This window comes from Salvia miltiorrhiza, unplaced genomic scaffold, assembly GCF_028751815.1.
Source record: "Salvia miltiorrhiza cultivar Shanhuang (shh) unplaced genomic scaffold, IMPLAD_Smil_shh original_scaffold_455, whole genome shotgun sequence".
Taxonomy (NCBI): Eukaryota; Viridiplantae; Streptophyta; class Magnoliopsida; order Lamiales; family Lamiaceae; genus Salvia; species Salvia miltiorrhiza.
The window spans coordinates 55,597-77,738 of NW_026651553.1; the positions used below are offsets into that span (position 1 = coordinate 55,597).

The 22,142-nt window shown below is 36.9% G+C and overlaps 2 protein-coding genes across 2 annotated transcripts; one reads left to right on the forward strand and one right to left on the reverse strand.

Moving 5' to 3' along the window:
• Positions 1-10,063: 10,063 nt before the first annotated feature.
• LOC131004767 (uncharacterized) lies at positions 10,064-10,711 on the forward strand. The gene has a single exon (XM_057931528.1). The coding sequence runs from the start codon at positions 10,064-10,066 to the stop codon at positions 10,709-10,711; it is 648 nt and encodes a 215-aa protein (XP_057787511.1).
• Positions 10,712-14,515: 3,804 nt separating this feature from the next.
• LOC131004783 (probable inactive ATP-dependent zinc metalloprotease FTSHI 4, chloroplastic) lies at positions 14,516-17,464 on the reverse strand. Its single transcript, XM_057931545.1, has 5 exons — positions 17,388-17,464; positions 16,885-17,301; positions 15,963-16,218; positions 15,073-15,451; positions 14,516-14,574 (listed from the first exon to the last, which is right to left on the reverse strand). Exons 3-5 carry the CDS (start codon positions 16,189-16,191, stop codon positions 14,559-14,561), a joined length of 624 nt encoding a protein of 207 aa, XP_057787528.1. The 5' UTR covers positions 16,192-16,218; positions 16,885-17,301; positions 17,388-17,464; the 3' UTR covers positions 14,516-14,558.
• Positions 17,465-22,142: the final 4,678 nt, after the last annotated feature.

The following is a 22,142-nucleotide window of genomic DNA, read 5'->3' on the forward strand; positions in this document are numbered from 1 at the left end:
CATTTAAATTCATAAGCATAAAGTCTTAGCAATTCTAATATATATGGTTTTAATTTATACGTAGAAAGCCCACCTGAATAGCAGACTCACGGTTTAGCTCTAACTCTGGTGCTTGACCTTTAATCCGAGAAAATAAAATAAGATTCTAATTCTCGAAAAATCTCAATAAATGAGGATGCGTGAAATGATTATGCATGACTCATATTCCTTTAATTAAATTATGAGATGCTAATCCTATTTAAGGAATTAAAGCTCGTCTTATGAGGTCGGATTATTAATCTTTAATAATCTACTCATCTTAAAATAATCTAATTCACTTACTAATTAATAATTAGTAAGTCTTAAAATCTTCTCTAATTAAACTTAATAGAATAATTATGAAGGCCCAATTAAAATAAAATAATCAAGGCCCAAAAGGAATTTAATTCGAGCCCAAATGAACAAATTCGAAGCCCAATGCATAAATAATATTAGGCCCAACATCAATTAAATTCTAGAGCCCAACAAATGAGGCCCAAGATAATAAAATCATGAAGCCCAATAAGTGAGCCCATCATCACCCTTAAAATAATTAGTAAATTTTAATATTAATCACTAATTAAAATAATTAGGATTAATAAAGAGGCCTAAAATAATAATTCTTATTGGTTAAACAAATAAATTTCATTGGACTTAATCAATTAAATCGTAGGAGCCCAAGTAATATAAATTCGAGACCCATTATTAATAAATAATAGGAGTCCAAATAATAATTAATGTGGACTGGAAAGAATTAATCTTAGTCCAATAGACACTTTAATCGGCCCAAATGACGAATTAACAGCTGGGCTGAACTAAACAAATCTGAAACAGGCCCAAAAGAATTAAATAAATTCCAGCCCAAGAACATTAAATAAATTCGGCCCAGATAGAAATAAAAAGATGGCCCAATAAATTAATCCCCGGCCCAACAAATAAAATGAACTAGGCCCAATAAAAGAGTCCAAAAATTCTCCCCATAAGTCTTCACTCTCGGTTCTCTCACTACCGACAATTCTCCTCTCTCTCTCTTTTTCTCTACCAATATTTTCCTCTTTCTCTCACAATTCACTATCATCGGTCCCCCTCTTTTTTTTTATAACACAAATCACACCACTCAACATCATCTCTCTCCTTATCTTTAATAAAGTAAAATTTCTCCTCTTTATTAACAAAACACACGCTGCACACACATTTTTTTATAACTCTCTTTCTCTCTTTATTAAAACAAAACACATGCACACACACTTTTTAAGTATATATCTCTCTCTCTTTTCTCCCAAAACACACACACACACACAACACGCTGGCACCGGCGACACCGCCGTCGCCTCTCCAGCCTCGTCTCTTCCTCCTCCGCCTGACACCCCCACACAACGCAGAACTCTCCTTCTCTCTCAAATCTCACTACACGCGCAACGCAGCAGCGCGACATCGCCCTCAACTCCGGCGACATCGCCGTCGAGCCGCCCTCTCTCCCCTCAACCTTCCTCTCTCTCTCACAAAGCTCCGCCGCTGCGGAAGCTCGCCGGGAAGCAGCGGCGATAAGCCGCCGTCACCCACTGCTCTCCCTCCGTCTGACTCCCGCCGACGACAACATCAGCTGACAAAGCTAACCGTCGCCGCTGACCTCCCTCGTAATCTCTCTCTCTCCTCGGTCAGTGGTAGACCACCACCGCCGGACGGACAGCAGCGATGAGCCGCCGCCGCCTTCCTCGATTCTCTCTCTCTCTCCTCAGTCAGCCTCCATCCCCGACTCGACTCATACCAGAAACAACAATTACTTCCACAAAAGCCAACATGACTCAAGACTCAAGACTCCATTTTTCAGCATGCTTCAAATCATCCTTCTACTCTTATTTTCTTTTAACAACAGTCATGGTTTGTATATATGTATGACAGTGTATGCATATGTATTTTTGGCAGAAATGAGAAATCATGAATGAAAAGAAACTTTGCAAAAAAAAAATAATTAAAATTTACCAGCTGGGATTCGTAGGGAGAATCTGCAGATTTTAGTTAAATAACATATGAAGAGGTGAGTTGGGGATGAGGAATTGAGGTTTAAATAGATTGATTTCGTCAAAGATTTGAATGTGAAAGAAATCAAAAATTTGCTGCTTGTGAAAAAAAAATCAAATCTTACGGAAAGTGAAATGGTGAAAGCGTTGAATGAATAATGGGAGTTTGAAGCTGAAACCTTCAATGAAATGGGGTGTTTGTTTATTGGTCTGTCAACGTCTGCGAAAATGGTGATGAAGAGATTTGTTGAATGTGATGAAGAAGTGAAGGAGTGAATGAGACTGAGACGTGAAGATTGAAAAAATAACCAAAATCCCTTAATCATAGGGATTTTGGATGACTTTGGAGGAGTGGCGCATGGGGGTGAATAGTGTAGCAATAACTGGTAGCTGCTGTTCTTGGCAGCAATGGAGGTGGTGGGTTGGGCTTCTCTTTTAGGAAAAATGACTCTTGGGCTTAATTATTAACAAGGAAGGCTTAATTAAAACTAGGGCCCAAAATAATATTTGTCGAGGCTCAACACATTCAAAATAATTAAAGCCTAACTTAGACTTAAATTAAATCATGTAGTATTAAAAATAATATTAGCATATAGAATTAATCACATTCATATAATTCAATTTATGCAATGCACATAAATTCAAAAGACCAAATTTTATAAAAGCTTTTGAAAATAATTTTGTTGGAATAAACTCATTTTCATTTCTCCGGCATAAATCGTCTTAATCTAAGTTCAAAATAATTCTAAATTTAATATAAATAGGCGGAGTGTTACATAAGGACAGTCTGTTCTAAGCTTATTAAAGTTTGTTTATTTCAAATTGATCTTTTAATATTATATTTTAAATTCCAAAATCTATAAATATTATAAATTGAAACAACTCCAAAACCATATAAATGTTGCAAAAGATATTTAAACAATGATGTAATGAATAATTATTTGTATTTATTTACTAATTGTATATATTATGTATTTTTTAAAATTGGACCTAATATACCCGCGCGGTTCTATAAAAAATGTTTGATAGAAAATTACAGCTACCCATAAAATTTGGTAGAAATTATTTCAAATTAGGCATTTATAATTTGATATAAGATATTATTAAATTTAAAGTTAACCTTATATAATATTTGAATGTATATGTAATACCTGCCATTTTTATTTGTTAGAAATTTAAAACTTTTGAGGTTACTTAAAATATGAGATTTCTAATCGTGCTTAAATGCATAGTACTTCCATTGAGAAGTAAAATTTGCTAATATCTTTTAAAAACGTGTATATATATATATATATATATATATATATATATATATATATAATGCGTAATGATGCATGCCATGATGTATTTTAAATATTTACTATTCTCTTTTTGACTTTTGTGTATTTGCTTTTTGAAAATTGTAGATTGTTGTCGGGAGTTTTTAGCTATAAATAAGTGTAAGCCCTCACTTGTTGAGGCACCACCAGATAGAAGCATAAGCTAGTTTGTATTCTCTCTCACTTTGTAAAAATTCTCTTGTTCGTGTGAAGTTTGAAGTATTGAAGAAATTATTCATATGTAAGTATTTGTTATGAGTTTAAATCCTTTAGCATTCAATTATATTTTTTATGCTCCATATGATTATATCATCTTAAATAGCAATATATATATATATATATACTTAAAATTTATGTATCTATTATTTGAATTTAAAAATGATATAGGGATTAGTATATATATACATAAATATATGTATATAGATGTTTATGAACTTCTATATATATATATATATATATATATATATTTATTATACTATTTATTAAGTGACGTTTGTGATATGTGTATATATTTAAATATATGTCGACCAAACCAAATTATGCTTATTCGAGCATAAAATAATATTATTACATTTTTTCATTAGCCAATGAAAATTTTAATTACCTATATTTCATGGGTAGAATTTTGAGGAAAATACCATTCCTTATATAAGAAATAATCATTTATATTAATTAAGTGATTTTGGTTATTTTTGCGACAATGCAAAATATTGGAAATTAGCAATAAAGCTAATTCACAATAATATTATTATTATTATTGTTATTGTTATTATTTTGTTTATATATATATATATATATATATATATATATATATCCATGTGTTGAATTTCAACAGATCCAGTTTCGATGTCGAAATTTTCTTTGTTTAGCTTTATTTAATTTAGGAAGATAAACTTCGTATCTAACGAAGTCGTCAAGTTCTGAATTTTCCAAAACACCTTCAAGATAATTTATAAGATTATTAATGCATTTTATTTTTTCGTTTAATTTTTTAAAGTAATCAGCACAATAACTATATCGGATAACATAATCATAAGGTGCATAGAAAATATTATTATATGCTAGAGGATTTAAACTCATAATATTACATAATCAAAGAAATAAACTTACATTTGAAGAATTTCTTCAAAACTTCACTCAAGCAGGAATTTTACAAATGCTGAATGAGAAAGAAAATATTTACTAATGCTTCTATGTTTTCTAATGCCTCTAACATATGAGGACTTACTTCATTATATAGACATTACACTCCGACAATCAACCACAAAATTCAAAAAGCAAAATTATAAAGTCAAAAAGTAAATAGTAGAATTCGATTATAGGAATGACATCATTGCTTGCGTCATTACGCATTCTTCATGCTATTTTTTACTCGTGTCTGATGTCTTCTAACAAAAATTTATTAAGATCTCCATACGGATCTTGAGCTTCTTGAAAATCTTCATTGTCGATCATTTCTATATCGGAGATAAAATTCTCTGCTGTTGATGAAGAAGGAGTTGATGACGAATTTCCTCCTTTGATCATTTTTTAATTTTCTTTTCCAAAGACTTATTTCCATACAGAATTAATTGAATATTTATTCATTGTTTGGAAAAGATCTTTAAGCAATGAATTCTTTGAAGGGGTCTGATAATTCAAACTTCTCTCAATTATTTGAGATGGTTTAATAGAGAGAATTCCTCTTCTATCAAAAGTTCTTCCTTCTCCAAAAAAGTCTTCTTTAGGCCACCATTTAATAAGAATTATTCTGACCAAGAACGACGGAGAGAGTTGAAGTTCACTTTTCTCTCTTTTTTGAGTTTGAAGAACATAATCCCATCTTAAGATCTATGGAATAGAATAATAATTTGCAAATTGCAAGATTGCTTCAAGACTTTCATGGTTATTATTAACCTCTTGGAATTTTTTCCAGATAAGTTTAATTTTCTTAGGGAATATTATTGGTGATACCCCCCATGAAAATAAAAATATGGAAAATCATAATGGAATATGTTGAGTAACATCCTTGAGATCAAATTTAATCCACCAAGAATGTTTTCTATTTTTGTTTTCATATATAAATAAATTATCCCAAGTTTTAATATAATCAAAAAAGCTATAATAATTTGGGAGAGCTTGATATGTTTCAAGCTGTCTACTTTGATAAGTAGGCAAACCCCAATTTGAGGAAGAAATGATTTTCTTAATAATGCATTTTGAATAAGCGTATTCACTACTACGATCCATGTATTGAATTTCAACAGATCCAGTTTCGATGAGAATTGCTTCAAAATATTCGCTGCTCTTTTTACCAAATAAAAAAAATTGGCCTAAAGAAGACTACAAAAATAAAGCGATAATCTTATCTGAAAATTTCGAAAGAAAACTACAATACTTGAAATTACCCAGTGTCTCTCAAACAAAAATTTATAAACAAGGAACCTTCGAATTTCGAAGTGATTATATCGTAAAAACGATAGAACAATAGGAGGATTGGATTCATTTAAACTCCTTTCTAAAGATCTAATTGAAGATCATAAATCTCAAAATTATAAATTTTTACATCTAGAAATGGTTCAAATTGGTTTAAAACCATTAACTAGAGAAGGACTAAATATCAGTGCCTTAATTATGGTCAGAGACCAAAGGCATCTACAATTTGAAGATTCTTTATTAGGAATCGTTGAATCCTCACTTTGTAATGGTCCAATATATATATATATATATATATATATATATATATATATAGGGGCCGCTCCAATGAGACCCCCTAATTTTAGTGAGATCTAAGACACGATCTGGTGCGTTTATTTTATCAATCCTGTGACTGATATTGTATCTGGAGGGAGATTTTTTTTCGCAGGGTTCGAATCCTGGAGGGAACTGAATATTTTAAATTTTATTATTCATCAGTATATACTGCATTGTTCATCAGTATATACTGCCTTATTCGTCAGTATATATGTCTTATTCATTACCAATTTTTAAAATTTTATTTTTCATCAGTATATACATCTTGTTCGTCAGATATATATATATATATATATATATATATATATATTAGCCCACGGTAAGAGTGTTCTCTTATTGGCAGCTCGACGGTAAGAGTGTTCTCTTATCGGGTTTGGGGTTCTGGAGTCAGCATGTTTTGGTCGTTGAAGTGCGGTGCTCTGCTCCTTGTTGAGCGTCTGTTCTGGTTTGCTCGTTTATTTCTCGGGCTGACAGAGTGTCGATCTTTCTCGGACGTCCTCTCGGCAGCGCGGTTCTTAATGTTATCGGACACGGCCGTTGTTTTAGGCTGGATGTCTTTTCAGCGACGGCGTATCACCGACTGTTTAGCATCCTACTCTCTGCTGTTCGTCGGCTGGAGAGAGACTTCGGCGACGGCGTCTTACCGGCCGAGGCTCTTTCTTCGACCGCTGCTACTTTTTCCTTTGCTTCTCGCTTTTTGATTTCTCTTCTTTGCGTTTCTGTTACTTCTTGTTGTCCCCTTGTGTTGGGAAGCCGGGTTTATCTAGGGGCAATGGTGCGGCCGGAGCTTATGAGATTCTCCCATCTCCGCTTCCTACACTTTTTTGTTCTTCATAGACGAGTACTCTTTTTCCTCGCTCTGAGGTTTTAACGAGGCTCGGCCCTTAGTTTGTTGTCTGTGCTTTCAAGGGTTTAGGTTCTTCTGCTTTTTTTCCTTTCTTTTTTAATAAAATCTTAATTTAATAAAAAAAGCCCACAAATTTAAATTTATGGGAATAAGCTATGATGCATTTATCGCCTAATAATTAGGATGAGTTTGATATTATGGGGATAAATTACTATGATTTTTTTTTATTAAAATGCGGTTTTATATAAAAGGAAAAAGAAAAATGATCTCATGAAAGCACAAAGACGCAGACTATGAGATTGAGACTCAAAAAGAGATCAAGGAAAAACAACAAAAAAAGAACTCCCAAGCCTGAAAGGCTTCAACACCCTAAGCACCTAACTAATTAATAAAAAGAAAAATCCATATTTGTGTGTTGCTCTTGCAACTCCATTTCATCTGCCCATCTACCGTTGGCAATATTATTCATAACCTGCATACTAGCACTTATGCCATGATCAATGACAAAGTCTCTCGGCTTATAGCCCATTTCCACTGCGTTCCTGAGGCGATTTTTTATATTATCTTCTGAACTCTGTGGAACACGTGGGCGTTCCATCCCCTTCGGAGGACGGCCCCGTCTCTTAGGCGTCACATTGTCAGCGAGCATTTGCATGCCCTGGTTAACTTGCTCCTCTAATCTACCTAGGCGACTAGCAAAATCATCCGTCATAGTAGTGGCCGAATCCTTGCCATGATGAGAAATTCCCGCTGCCGCAATTGCATCCTCACTCCCGCTGCTTTTGTCATGAACCGAAACCTTAATGCCCGAAGTTGAGGAAGTAAGGTCAGTCCCCAAAGCAACCTCAGTCGCGCTTCCATCCGGCATCTCGACCTGAATCTCCTCGTCCACCTCCACATCACTCCCAGCTTGCTGAATCTCATCCCCCTTGTCATCCAGAGCCGTTGCCGCAGCAAACGGATTAGAACTAAGAGGCCGCAGCTCCTGAACCGCCGAAACCACCTGGAGTTGTTGTTGCTCTTGCTGTAATTCTTGCTCTTCCGTCGATAGAAGAGCAAAGGAGTTCCCCGGAGAACGCTGTTGCAGCTCGGCGGCCCGATCCGTGGAATCAACATGCTTCTTTCCCCTCTCAACAATCTGCCACTCTTTGTCAGGCAGTGTCTTCGGATCTGATAGTTCAAGCACGCCTGCATCAGTCGAAGAATCGATCTTAGCGGCTGGCTCTACACGTCTTTTTTTCCGACAAGTATCCTGGGCATGACCAGTTATTTTGCAACTATCACAGTAGAGCGGCAAATTTTCGAAGACAAATTCAACGTAAAAAGAAATATCCCCGCGGTCAATCAGAAGAGAAGACGGGGGATTGTGAGACATATCCATTTCAACTAGTATGCGTGCAAATTGCCCAAAGTCGCGCCCCACCGTCGCTCCATCAATCTTCAACGGATGACCCAAAAACCGTCCAATCCCGGAGATCACCTGTGGATTCCAATACTTAATTGGCAGATAGTGAATGTGAACCCAAACATTCGCCAAAGGGGAGTTCTCTTTAAAAGGATAAAAATTCCGGGTCCATTTACGGAGTCGGAGATGCCCCTTAGAGAGCTCCCAAACCACCTTCTCATTTGCAATCGCAAAGTCCGCTGCCGAAGTAAATTGGAGCGTAAAATAACCCTTTCCCAATGGAATGAGTTGCCAATAAGATGTCAAACTCCATAATTGTTGAAGTTCCAGCTTAATTTCCATAGTTGATCGAGGCTTATCACCTTTCCGAAGCAGCAAGCGCCCTGTCAAAGCAAATTCGAATTCCTTGACTTCCTTAAGATACAGATCCATCGGTATTTTGAGGGAGAACTGATCACCCTCTTTCGTGGGCTTAAGATCATGGAAGTTATGCGCTGCCAGATCCGATTTCTTCTTGCCTGTGGCAAGCGCATAAGAAGCCCTAGCTTCATGCACGTTAGGGTTGTTAGAGGTGTTGTTGTCGGCTACAGTAGTAGGAACGATAGAACCGATCGGAGCCTTAGCAGCAACGGGCGAGCGCGGCCGACCTGCAACTACTCTGGCAGAAGATCTCGGCCCCATGATCAGAGAACGCTGAAAAGGGGAGAGGGATGAGTAAGTAGATTGAGATCTAGGTGTTTCAAAATTGGCTGAAACCGAAGGGAGATTGAGTCTCCCCTTATCCGGACCGACGACTGTGGAATCCATCTGCCGGAAGGACGGACGGCGACGGCGGTTAAGGAAGGCTTGAAGCTAGGTTTTCTCGCATCTCTCTCAAATCCATCTGTTAAACTATGGTTTTTTTTTTTTATTATTATTTCTTTCTTTAACTATTATAGTTTCATATAATAGAAAAAAAAGCAGATGCCTTCCCTTCCAAGTTTTCGAAAACCCTAGCCTTTAACGTCCGATGATTTCGCCGGTGGAAAGCCAGCCGACGGCCGCGCCGACAACCGCTGATAAATCAAGACTGAATGTCCCTTTAGTTTCAAACAATTTTTCACACTCACATGCTTCTATCAAGGCTAGGGCGTCGAGCAGTGCAAGCTCGCCTAGGGTTTTTGATGCAATCTCTAAGATTGCTCAGATGGATATTGAATCTTCGACAAACCGTGCAAATCACTCGCCGAAGAATAGAGCGGAAGAAGATGGTGTTCAAGATACGACGGAACAGACCATGCCACAGAAAGTTTCTTACGCGAACGTCACTAAGCCTACGTCTACAAGAAAACCAGATGTTCTTGTCCATCGATGTGCCATTATACAGCCGGTAGTTAACAATGGGGTGATTTCCATCAAGATTCCAGAGAACATGTACCAAGAGCGTATCAAGCAATTCCAACATGCACTGATTGGGAGAGTGCTTCTTCGCAAATGAGAAAAACCGAAATTGGCTTCGGAATTGAAAAAGGAACTACAGGTGTTATGGCAGCCAAAGTCGGATTGGAAACTGATTCCAATGAGCAAAGGATTCTACACTATGAAATTCACCACAGCTGAAGATAAAATTACCGCTAAACGCAAAAGCTCCTGAAATCTGGCCTCGGGCACGATAAGCCTACGAGATTGGGTAAGAAACTTTGATCCGTATAAAGAAATCTCCTCGATTTGTCAAGTTTGGATGCGTATATACTATCTACCTGTAGAATATTGGACTAAGGAGATCATATCGAGTATCGAAAACTCGGTGGGAGTTCCTATCAAGGTGGACGGAGCAACTGCGGATGAAGATGTTGGACACTTTGCTAGGGTGCTTGTGGAAGTGGATCTGGCCCTTCCTCTACCGGACTCGGTTCATGTGGATTGTCCGGATCAATCCTTTTATGTTGAGATTGGCTTTGAACAATTGCCACACTTTTGCACCAAATGCAAAATCACGGGTCATTCCTTGGATAATTGCTTTAAACATAGCGCGGGAAAAATGATTGAACAGCCGGAGAAACCCAAGGAGGGAGATGTGGTTGATGCCGCCATTGAGAAAAGCAAGGGAGGTGAGGACTTCCAATTTCGGAAGCCGAAATCAACCTGGCACCCCAAACCCGGAAAGGAAACTAAAAAGGCTACGAAAAATAGATTCAATGTGTTGAGCTCCCAGGACATTTCAGGGCCGGACATCTTGGAAGTTGTCACGATACCGATTTATGAGGATGAAGTTCAGCAGATTAAGCAAGGAAACACTTCTACGGAGTTGATTCCTGAGGAGGAAGAAGATCAGGTTATAGAGCTGGAGAAGGACGAGCAGCAGATCAATGATCCCACAGGAAGATAAATGGATTCCCCATCGGTTGAGAATCACAGAGTCAAAACCGCGGCTGCTGCTAAAAAAGATCAGTTGGACTTATCCGAGATGAGAAATTCGGTGGAGACGGAAATTAAGGTACAGCAGGTGGTAAACTCGGGGCAAAACAAAAATGCGGTGAACAAAGACAAAGAAATTTTGCAAACGGCAAAGAAGAGAGGTAGGCCACCTGGACAAGCTAGAGTTGAACGTAAGCTGGATCCGACCACTGATAACATAAAAGGTCGTCTCAGACGACCACCTCAAATGAGAGCTGAGCCAAATGCTGAATCGATGGAGCTTATCAAGGATCAACTCTACAAAGCTTGGGAAGCTGGAGGAACGCCCCGTGATTTTGTGATTACCAATGAGGGTTCGTCAAGTGCTAAAATTATGACAAAGGTTGAGGCAAAATCGTGGGCAGAAGAAGTGGAGAGGGAGGAATCCCTTCTCACAGATTCTTCCTAGGAATACGTCGGATCATTCCCCTCTTTTGTTGAGATGTCAGTCGACTCATTCCAATAGCAGACGGTTTTTTCGCTTCTTAAACATGTGGACCTTGCACCCGGATTTCCTAGATTTAGTTAAAGATTCTTGGTCTAAGACGGTGAATAATTCTTGTCCGTTTTATACCATTATGATCAAGCTGAAGAGACTGAGAATGGAGATTCACAGCTGGAATAAAAGCACTTTTGGCAACGTGGATCGGCTGCTCATGGAAAAACAACAGGAGTTGACGGAGATTCAAGAGAATATTGCTGTTGAGGGCTACATGGAAGAACTCTTTGATAAAGAGATTGAGGCGCAGACTAGCATTAATGCTACCCTTTCACGAAAGAACTCCCTGCTGCAGCAGAAAAGTCGAGCAACTTGGCTGCAAGATGGGGATCGGAACACCAATTTCTTCCACAGCATGCTCAGATACAAGAAAAAACCTCACATTCTTTCGCACCTTATTATTGATGGGGTTACGTGTGTTGATCAGAACAGAATTGGGAACCACATTGTGGAGTTTTTCTCTAAACTTTTCACTGAGAATTCTCATTCACAAGCGGATATTGTGGAGGTGGAGGCGATTCTGGACCAGGTTGTTTCGGACCAAAATAACTCGTTATCCGCCACTCCTAATGAAGAAGAAATCACTGTTGCTGCCTTTCAAATGGACTCCAATAGCTCGCCGGGACCGGATGGATTCTCGGGAAAGTTCTATCATCACTGCTGGGACATAATCAAGAAAGACATTTGACGCGCTGTCATTACTTTCTTTGACAAATCTTATCTGCCGCTTGGATGTAATGCTAATACGTTGATTTTGATTCCGAAAAAAGGATATTGTTGGCTCGGTTACTGACTTAAGGCCGATTGTTCTGTCGAACTTTTTTAAAATTATTTCGAAGGTTTTGGCGATGAGACTGAGTGTTGTTGCTGCTCAACACGTGTCAAGGAATCAATTTGGCTTCATTAGCGGGCGATCGATTCACGACTGTATCATGCTGGGCTCGGAGGGCATTAACTGTTTGAGACGTTCCAATAATGGTCAAAATATGGCCTGTAAAGTTGATATCTCAAAGGCGTTTGACACTCTAAGGTGGGATTTCCTTATTAATGTCCTCAAAGTTTGTGGCTACAATCATCGGTTTATTAGGTGGATTGAGGTTATTCTCTCGTCGGCTCGACTCTCGATTCTGTATAATGGCGAGCTCCGAGGGTTCTTCGGCTATTCGCGTGGTGTTAGACAAGGAGACCCTTTGTCTCATATTCTGTTTGGGATTGCTGAGGATGCTCTTAGCGGCCTTTTCCAGAATTGCGTTCGCTCGGGACATCTTGAGCCTATGCAGTTTTGTAGAGGCGTGCCCTTCCCCACACATTTGCTCTACGTTGATGATATTCTCATTTTCTGTAAGGCCACTAAAGCAAATGCTAGAACTCTGCTTAAAATCCTGAACTACTATGGTGAGATCTCTGGTCAGGTTTTCAGCCCTTCTAAATCTCAAATCATTTTCTCTGATCATATTGCTGCGAGAACTAAGAGACAGGTAACACGGATTTTGGCTCTCTCCATTGGTAATTTGCCTTTCTCTTATTTGGGCGTTCCGATGTTCCGTGGAAAACCGAAAGCTTCCCATCTGCAGGTGATTCATGATCGTATTATTAATAAATTTGCTCGCTGGAAAGGTCTTCAGCTTTCCATGGCGGGCAGATTGTGCTTGATTAATTCTGTTATTAGTAGCTCGCTCACTCACTCGATGATGGTGTTTAGATGGCCCAAATCTCTTCTGAAAAGTTTAGATGCCCAAATGCAGAAATTTCCTTTGGAATGGTGACATTAGTAAACCACCTTCTTGCTCTGTTAGTTGGAATAGAGTTTGTGCTATCAAGGCGGAGGGAGGACTTGGAATACGGTCATTCGTGATTATGAATAAGAGCTTCCTGATGAAAATGGCCTGGAGGGTGATTGAAGGGAATAGCTTTGGCTATGACATCATTAAACGAAGGTACCTCACTCCTTGCTGCAAAGTGAAAAATGTGGCGCCCTCTTCGGTGTGGAATGGCTTGCGCGAGGAAGTCGGCGGTCTGGTTTGGGATTCTTACAGCTACATTGGTAAAGGTGATTTTGTTCTTTTTTGGTTAGACGACTGGCTTGGGTATCGTCTGGCAGATAAATGTGGAATTGCTTTCTTTTTTAGGAATTCTATTAATCAAACTGTTGAGGATTATTTTTTCGATGGCGTTTGGCATTTCACACAAGAGTTTGTGAATTCTTATCCCATGGTGGTCTGTGACATTCTTTTGTTGCCTATTGGTGATTCAGACGCGCGGTTTTGGAAACCTTCGTTGCAAGGCAAAGTTACGGCTGCCCTTGCTTTCTCGCACCATAGTCACAAATTTCCTAAAGTTTCTTGGGGGACTTGGATTTGGGAGCCCTACATTCCGACACGTCGTTCTTTGGTATGCTGGCGTCTTCTTCATGATCGAATGCCGACTTATGATAGGTTGATTAGACAGGGCATGATTATGCCGAATCGGTGTCCTTTTTGTCACAGAGATTCTGAGACGCCGGAGCATATTTTTTGGGATTGTACTTTGGTGCGTCATAGCTGGATTATTTTCTGCAATTGGTTTTGTTTCCCGGAGGCTTTGCACTCGACGGATATTTACAACTTTCTGGTTCTTGCGTGGGGAAGAAAGTTGAGCTCACAAATTGGTAAATATTGGAAGGCTGGGATAATCACGATGATTTGGGCTATTTGGAATCAATGGAACAAGTGTGTTTTTGATAGCTTCAAGTTCTGTCAGAGGTGCCTGCTTCATGTGGTGCGTGTGGCCTTCCAGGAGATGGAGATGAACTTTAAACAACTTGGACATATGGATAACAGTTGGGCAGACTATATTACTTTACGGAATATTGGTATTCGCGGTCGTGCTGCGCCCCCGCCTACCTACATTTCCGTCAATTGGTGGCCTCCTCCGGCGCCTTGGATGAAAGTAAATACAGACGGTTCGGCACTTGGAGCACCGAGGAATATTAGTTATTGGCGGTGATTATGGCCGTTCGAATTGCTCGAACAAGAAACTGGACGAATCTCTGGATCGAGTCAGACTCCACTTATGTTGTAGGTCTGCTTCGAGAAAAGGCGAAAAGCGTACCTTGGCGGTTTAAAGCTTCTTGGGATGACACTTTGAATTCTTTAAACTTGTTTCATTTGCACATTACTGACATATATCGGGAAGGAAATCAGGTTGCGGACTTAATGGCGAATCCCGCACGTGATCAGGGATGGTGGCCTCATGAAAGCTCAAACTGCTTAAATTCCAAAATTCAAAGTTCTCTCCAATCCTAGCGAAACACACCCCTGTAAATGAAGAGAATAAATGTGATTATTTGAGCCTGGGACTTTGAATTTTGCATAATCTACATCAAAGGTCAATGAAAGAAATCATATCCAAGCTAGCAATATCAAGTGTTAAGAGATCTACATTCTGGGTGTTGTAAAGATCATCTGCTAGTCTTTACTTTATAATGACACCCCAAGGACAATCAATGAACAACAAGATCTATATTAACCAAGAGATATTCAAGATATGGCAAGGTGCAACTTTGAGGTAAGAAGGTAGTGCCATTGCTATCTTAATTATGACACCACTAAGGATTCACAGTAGCTATACTCTCAAAACTTCTTGACTTCCAAATTGTTGAAATTCAAAATTTTAGTGGGCCACACTATTCAGCTTATTTATACACCAACATAAAATTAGAACCAAAAAAATGCTTAATCCATTATGATGTCAGGAAGAATTTGACAGAAAAAATCTGGGAATTATAAATGGTTAAAAAACATAAACCAACTAACCGACTCTTCCCCAATGAGCCAAGGGCCTCCCGCTTGAGTGGCTGCAACGTTATTTTTTTAGGAGGAGAACCAAGATCACAAGGTATTAACTTCGCATATATTGGTCTCATCATACTGTCTATCCAGACATACAGACCAACAGCAAGAGCTAGCCTCATTGCCCACACAACTGCAGTGGCAACACTTGAATAGACTTCTGCAGGAACGTTGTTCACATCCAGGACATCAACATTAACAAGCTGCTGATGCAACTTTCTCCAAACATCATTCCAGCAGTCGATTGGCATACGTTCAACAACATGGCGCCGGAAAACAATTTCCTTTTTGCTGTCCCCTTCTGAACTTTCAGTTTTCCCTTCCTTTTTATTAGGTAGAATCACTGCATTCAAACAAAAAAAACAAATAATTCATAAGAAAATAAGACAAGTGAGCACCTTTTATGGAATCTCCTACTGTCTTACAAATACCCTGTAACATATTAATTTTTTAACAAAGACCAGGCCATTATATTTAATATAATAGGATAAAAAGCAGAATCTCTTGATGAGGAGGCAAATGAAGATTCTATACAAGCAAAACAGAGTTTATAAATTGACAGTAAAAGTTTTCTTTCATAAGGTAAAGCCAATATCTCCTTCATTAATATGCAATGTTGCAGCAAGAACTTATCCTAATTTTTTTGTAGATTTATAATTCATAAAAGCCTTCTCAAAGCTTAGCAGAAATTATCGAAAAAATTCAAACTACAGCTGACCTCATTACAGCTTTTACCATCACTGAAATTGATCGTAGTACTATTTTGACATACAAATTGAAGTGCATCATGGTCCACTCTAAATTCAACTGAAAAACATTGAATTGGGATCAAAAGATCCAAGATGGAGTCCAACCTGAGACTATCTGCCCATAATTAGAGTACTCCATGAACCGGACATTGTTTGAATCAAGAAGTCTCTTAAAGTCACTGAAGTCTATGGAATGAGAATTCACAGGGTCCCACTCTGTTCCTTTCAGTTTTCCCTTCATCGTCAAAAGTGCCCTGCTCCAGTCTGATGCCATCATGAGCTGCCTCTCCAATTGAACATTCGCCTTCCTTTCAAATTCTTCCAATTTGTTCATACGTTCTCTCTCAACTTCCTTCAAACTCTGACAATCTCCAGCATCAATTTAGAATAATCAGACAAGTCATCTATCTATAAGACTAAGGTACAAAAACTAACCAACACCCATTCAAGTCTAAGATTGTCTAGGTATGCAGCACTTCAACCATGTTATTACATTAACAGTTCGAAGAAAATAAAACTTTAAACTAGGAAGCCAATAGCCCAATACATTCATTATGTTTCGAGAAAAAAAAAAAAAAAGGGTTCTTACTAAGACTCTGGATAAGATAAACTCAGAAAGGCCAGAGGAATACAGCTAAAGCCATAGACAGTCATCGGAGACAAACTAATACGAAAGAGAGATACAACAACGTATCGAACAGATGTAATTCCATTCATAGAAGTACGTCAACACCATAATCTATCCTTTCCACACCCTCAAATATATCTTTCGAACTAAAACATTTGCAAACTACATCTTGACCCAGTAAGCAATCTCCAAAGGCTGTACTCTGCTTATGTAGCAATAAAACTCAAAGCGTAAACATTCCCATACAGAAGCAAATGCAAATTAAATATGCAATTTTGAGTAGTCCTTCAAAATGGATAACAAACTCTGTTTCAAGGAAAAAAGATTATCAACATTGTGTTACTTTAAAATCATAAAGGTAAATTAAAATTGGGGATAAATTGAGATGAAAATACCCACCTCGAATAGCTGTTGGGAGGAGTCGGTTCTCCTTGTACCGGTTTCGAGCTCGAGTTTGACGAACCATTAATTCTGAGTCTTCTGGCGCGTCTAGCATACTGGAACCGCGCATCTGTAGAAGCAAATCGTCGAAGAAACAAGAATTTCAGCCGTCTATCATTTTGAGTTAGTGGACCATTTGAAGAGGGAGAAATGCTCGAGGGTTTTGGCGCAAAACTATCCAGTGATGGGTTCAAAGCGCTGCAACGGTGCATCTTTTGCACTTTTCTGCAGAGTTTCAGATAATTTTGAACAGTGTCAAACTCCCGACTTCATCTTCGTGCCAACAACAAAACCTTTGGTAAGAGTTTGAAATTGCACGATAAATAACCGGTCGAATTTCGCTAACTCAACTCTAACAATGAATCCATCATGAGCCTTCCAAAATTCAAGAGAATTCGTCAAAATGCGTCTAAAAACACATCAACTAAAATTAAACAAAAACAAAGGAAGAAGGCGACCACCGTTTAGGTGGTTGAGCCGCGAGGCTGACTGTGGCGGCCGACGCACGGCAGGGAGAATGGGCGACGGGGCGGCGGGGCGGCAGGTGTTGGTGGGAGAAGCGGCGGCGGGTGGGGTGGCTGTAAGACCAAGTTTATCGGTAGTATTTTTGGGGAGTGGTCGACCGCCACGTAAGCAATATATGAAAAAAAAAAAAAAAAAAACAATTAAAAGAGGAAGGACTAGACTAGACCTGACCAAATGAAAAAACATACCACTCTTGATCTGTCTCCTAATATCTCATTCATCGATGCATCATGCATTGACACTTTTTATCAATATATTATTATATCTTTTATATAATATATTTTAAAATATATATATATATATATACTAAAATTCATATTTTTTTCATTCTCTTTAAATAAAGACAACTCTTGCTATGTTTCAACACACCTTCAAATTCTTCCATTTTCCTTCTCTACGTATTAGTTTGTTATTTTTTTCAAAGTTTTTTTGTAATATTTTAATTTATATTTAATATTACTAAAATTATTACGATTAAAAATAATAATAAAATAATTATATATAATGTGGTGGTTGAGTGGTTGAGGTGGTTATTGATAAATTAACAAAAACAGAGGTGGTTGGATTAGGCCATCCACTCCACTATGCTAGAAAGTTAGATGGGTAGTAAAATGCTTCCTCCATAGTGGCACACCAAATTTAAGAAAGTAAGAACGTGGTGGGCCCCAAAACACATTTTTTAATTAATTAATTAATTAATAATAATAATAATAATAATAATAATAATAATAATAATAGTGGGTTTATGAATAGTTAAATATGAGGTAGTGGCACAGTGGAGAAAATATGAGGTAGTTGTTGAGGTGGCACACATGTGGCACCACTATGGAGTAGCACCATAGTGGATGCTCTTATGATTAATATTAGTGATGTGGAAGGGAGATAAATTAATAAAATATTGAAGATGGTTGGATACTTACTGATAAATATAGTCTAACTAAACCCTAGGTGTTGAAACTAAAATCTGAAAATTGAAATTGCAATGGCCAAATGCGTAGTGTTCTGTGTGAAGTGTAAATCTATGCCTTAATCAAATTGTCAGATTTTTTTTTTAATAATTAACTATTTTAATATTATATATCAATACTTCCTCCGTCAATCAAAAGTATAACACGTATGGGTGGGAAAAGAAAGGGTTCGGATATAGGGTACCCAATTCCCCGACCCAAAAAAATCGGGTATAGGGTACACGATACCTGAAAAATTAGGATTCAGGTATTTGGGTACTAAAAATATCAGACATCGGGTATACCCGAAATACCCAATTAAAATTAATTCAAAATTAAAAAATTAAAATTATAGAAAAAGAATTAGACCCTATAAACACAAATTTATGTATTTAATTTAATAAATCTAAAATTGCGTACAACTTCAATATTTGTAGATCAAATGTATTTGTGCGGGTTGCTATCTTTGTTTGATCATCTGATTCTTCTCTTCAATTTGATTCTTGATGGTCTTTGAATAGTCTTTGAGATTTGTTGGAGAAATATGCTTCCGATCTTCTTGGACTTGATCTTTGAGCTTTATGACGCTGACATGGAGGACTTTGTCTTGCTTCCCAAGTATATGTTGAGCTCGACTTGATCTTTGATTTGAAAGTATATGCCGATGTAGAGGACTTACGCCTTGCTTCCAAACTATATGTCGGTGTAGAGGGTTTCGTCTTGCTTCCAAAGTATACGTCGATGTGGAGGCTTCGCTTTGCTTCCAAAGTATGCGTCCAGCTTCAAGCTTTATAACACCTACGTGATGATTCCCGCCTTCTTTCCAAAGTATACGCCGATGTGGAGGGCTTCACCTTGCTTCTAAAGTATGCACCGATGTGGAGGGTTTCGCCTTGCTTCCAAAGTATGCGTCCAGCTTCAAGCTTTATAACGCCTACGTGGATGACTCCCGCCTTCTTTCCAAAGTATACGCCGATGTGGAGGGCTTCACCTTGCTTCCAAAGTATGCGCCGATGTTGAGGGCTTCGCCTTGCTTCCAAAGTATGCATCCAGCTTCAAGCTTTATAACGCCTACGTGGATGACTCTCGCCTTATTTCCGGATCAAAAGCCAACTTTAAGAAGATTCCACCGAAGAACTTCGTTGAGACACCTTGAAGAACGCCTTGAATGTTGGAAAGAATTCGTAGATAATTTCTCTTCAACTCTTCAGCTCTTGAATATAATTTTTGGTGTGTTTAGAACTGATATGGGGACCCCTATTTATAGTTGTAGGAAGAGTCAGGATTTGTGGCATTGAAATTATATTACAAAAGTTAAAATTAAATTAATTGAAAGTATATCAACATAATCATTCAAACTAATATTATTTAATTGTAGCCATTTGTGGCATTGAATTGTGCCCAAATATGTTGTGTCAAATCATGTTAAAGTTGGAGATGAGCTTGTTTTATTAAATCGTTGTGATTTTGGAGATAATTTTCAAATGCTTCCCAATTATTAGTACCCATTAGTATTGGTTGCTGAGGAGTTGCATCTTCTTCAGACCAGTTAATCGCTTCTACACCCTCATCCTCAATAATCATATTGTGTAAAATAATACATGTGAGCATTATATTGCGAAGGTCTTCCTTGAAATAAGATCGCGCGGGACTTCGAAATACTGACGCTCGTTTGATGTCTTTTTTTCAGCTTCTTGTCTCTGCGCAAATTTTCGTCTCATCGAATCTCTTGGTGCTAGGTAACTCTTGACGAATGAAGTTCAAGTCGAATAAATTTCATGTGTCAGATAGTATCATTTGTTGTACGTCCGAGCATTCACCGTGAATTCAACTGGTGGCATATTTCTCTTAAGGAATTGATTAAATAATGGAGATCCGTGAAGAACATTGATATCATTGCTTGCGCCGGCGACGCCAAAGAAAGCATGTCATATCCACAAATCTGTCGATGTCACCGTTTCAATAACTATTGTAGGAACTCCGTGATCACCTCGGGTATAGTATCCTTTGTAAGTATCCTTTGTAAGCATCAAAACTACAACATAATTCATCCATATTCCTCCAACAACAAGAAATCTGTGTACTTTCAGGAAATTTGAAGTGCAGTTTTCTCTTTCTTTCCTCGCTATGACTGCAATTTAAAGAATTAATTAATAATCAATCAATTAGATATTTAAATTGATCAAAATTATAACAAAATTAATTTCCTACCTAAACTTTAAGTCTGTAATTGTAAAAGTTTAATTGTTTATTAGTCAAATCGGATCAAAATAATTTTGCATTTAATGCATAAAAGATATTTAAAATGCCATAATCATTATCCATCTATTTTATGATAATTAGTACGTCCGTTGGTGCGATGCACGACAACATCGAAATTGAATGATAAAATTAAATAAATAAATACAAATATTAAAGGGGTTATTGTCGGAAAATACATGTATTTTGTCAATTTTATGGTTTATAACATGACTTTATAATTTGACCAGAAAATACATTAATTTTCAATTTAATCGCAATTATAACATGACTTTATAATCTGACCAGAAAATTCACCAAGTTTGAATTTATTCTCAATTATAACATGATCTTATTTAGATTATTTTTATCATAGATGTATAAATATTTATTGTATTTATATTGAATTGTTATGTATAAAATATTATTAATTAATTGATTAATTTTTATAAAAATTAAGTTAGATGATTAATTATTTCATAATATATATATATATATATAGGGAGGGGAAATAAGAGCATTTTATAAAATAAGAACCATTTTCAGCCCTTAGATCATCAAGATCTACGGTTGATTCGTAATCCTGTTGGATGAATTTATGGTCCTAAGTTTGAATCTCAAAGGTAACAAAAATTTATTTTTCTCAATTCATACCTTTATACAGCGAATTCATACGTGTTCTACATAAAATTCATACCTTAAAAATTGCTCTTATTTCTTATTTTAAGATGTGCTTTCACGGTAGCCCACCCCTGTATGTATGTATCTATATATATATATATATATATATATATATATATATATATTTGATTTTAATATTTTATTAATATATTACATATATAATAAGTATTTATTTATTTAAATTATGAAATTATAAAATATTAGGACCAATAAATAATTTAGGTACATATATAATAGAAACTATGTTAAAAAGTAAATAATATTATATATTATTTACATATAGATGTATATTTATCAAATATATATGTATATACATATATATAGGATATTGTGAGATGAAAAGAAAATTATAAATATTTAATGTATTAAAGTTTGATATTATTATACTAAATTAATTACAAGATCATGTTATAATTGAGAATAAATTGAAACTTTGTGTATTTTTTTGTCAAACTATAAAGTCATGTTATAATTGCGATTAAATTGAAAATTGATGTATTTTCTGGTCAAATTATAAAGTCATGTTATAAACCAGAAAATTGACAAACTACATGTATTTTCCGACAATAACCCCAATATTAAAACACAATTAAAATATAAGCAAGTGTAATTTAAAAATAAAATACATCAATCACTTGGTAAAGAACACAAATATGAAAACACATAATTTTCCAACTTTATAGTATAAAACATAAAGAAAATTGACATACACATTAATTAATATATATATATATATAAAAGCTGAACATCCATGTTTGGCCAATTTCCTGCCAACACAGACTCATGTTTTGTTCATCATGTAATATGCAATGTATCAAGTTAATA

Coding starts and splice junctions, on each gene's coding strand:
- LOC131004767 (XM_057931528.1), top strand. CDS start 10,064: ATGCGTATATACTATCTACCTGTAGAATATTGGACTAAGGAGATCATA.
- LOC131004783 (XM_057931545.1), bottom strand. CDS start 16,191: ATGAACAAATTGGAAGAATTTGAAAGGAAGGCGAATGTTCAATTGGAG. Junction 15,452..15,962: donor TTATGGGCAGATAGTCTCAG/GTTGGACTCCAT, acceptor GTTTGAATGCAG/TGATTCTACCTAATAAAAAG.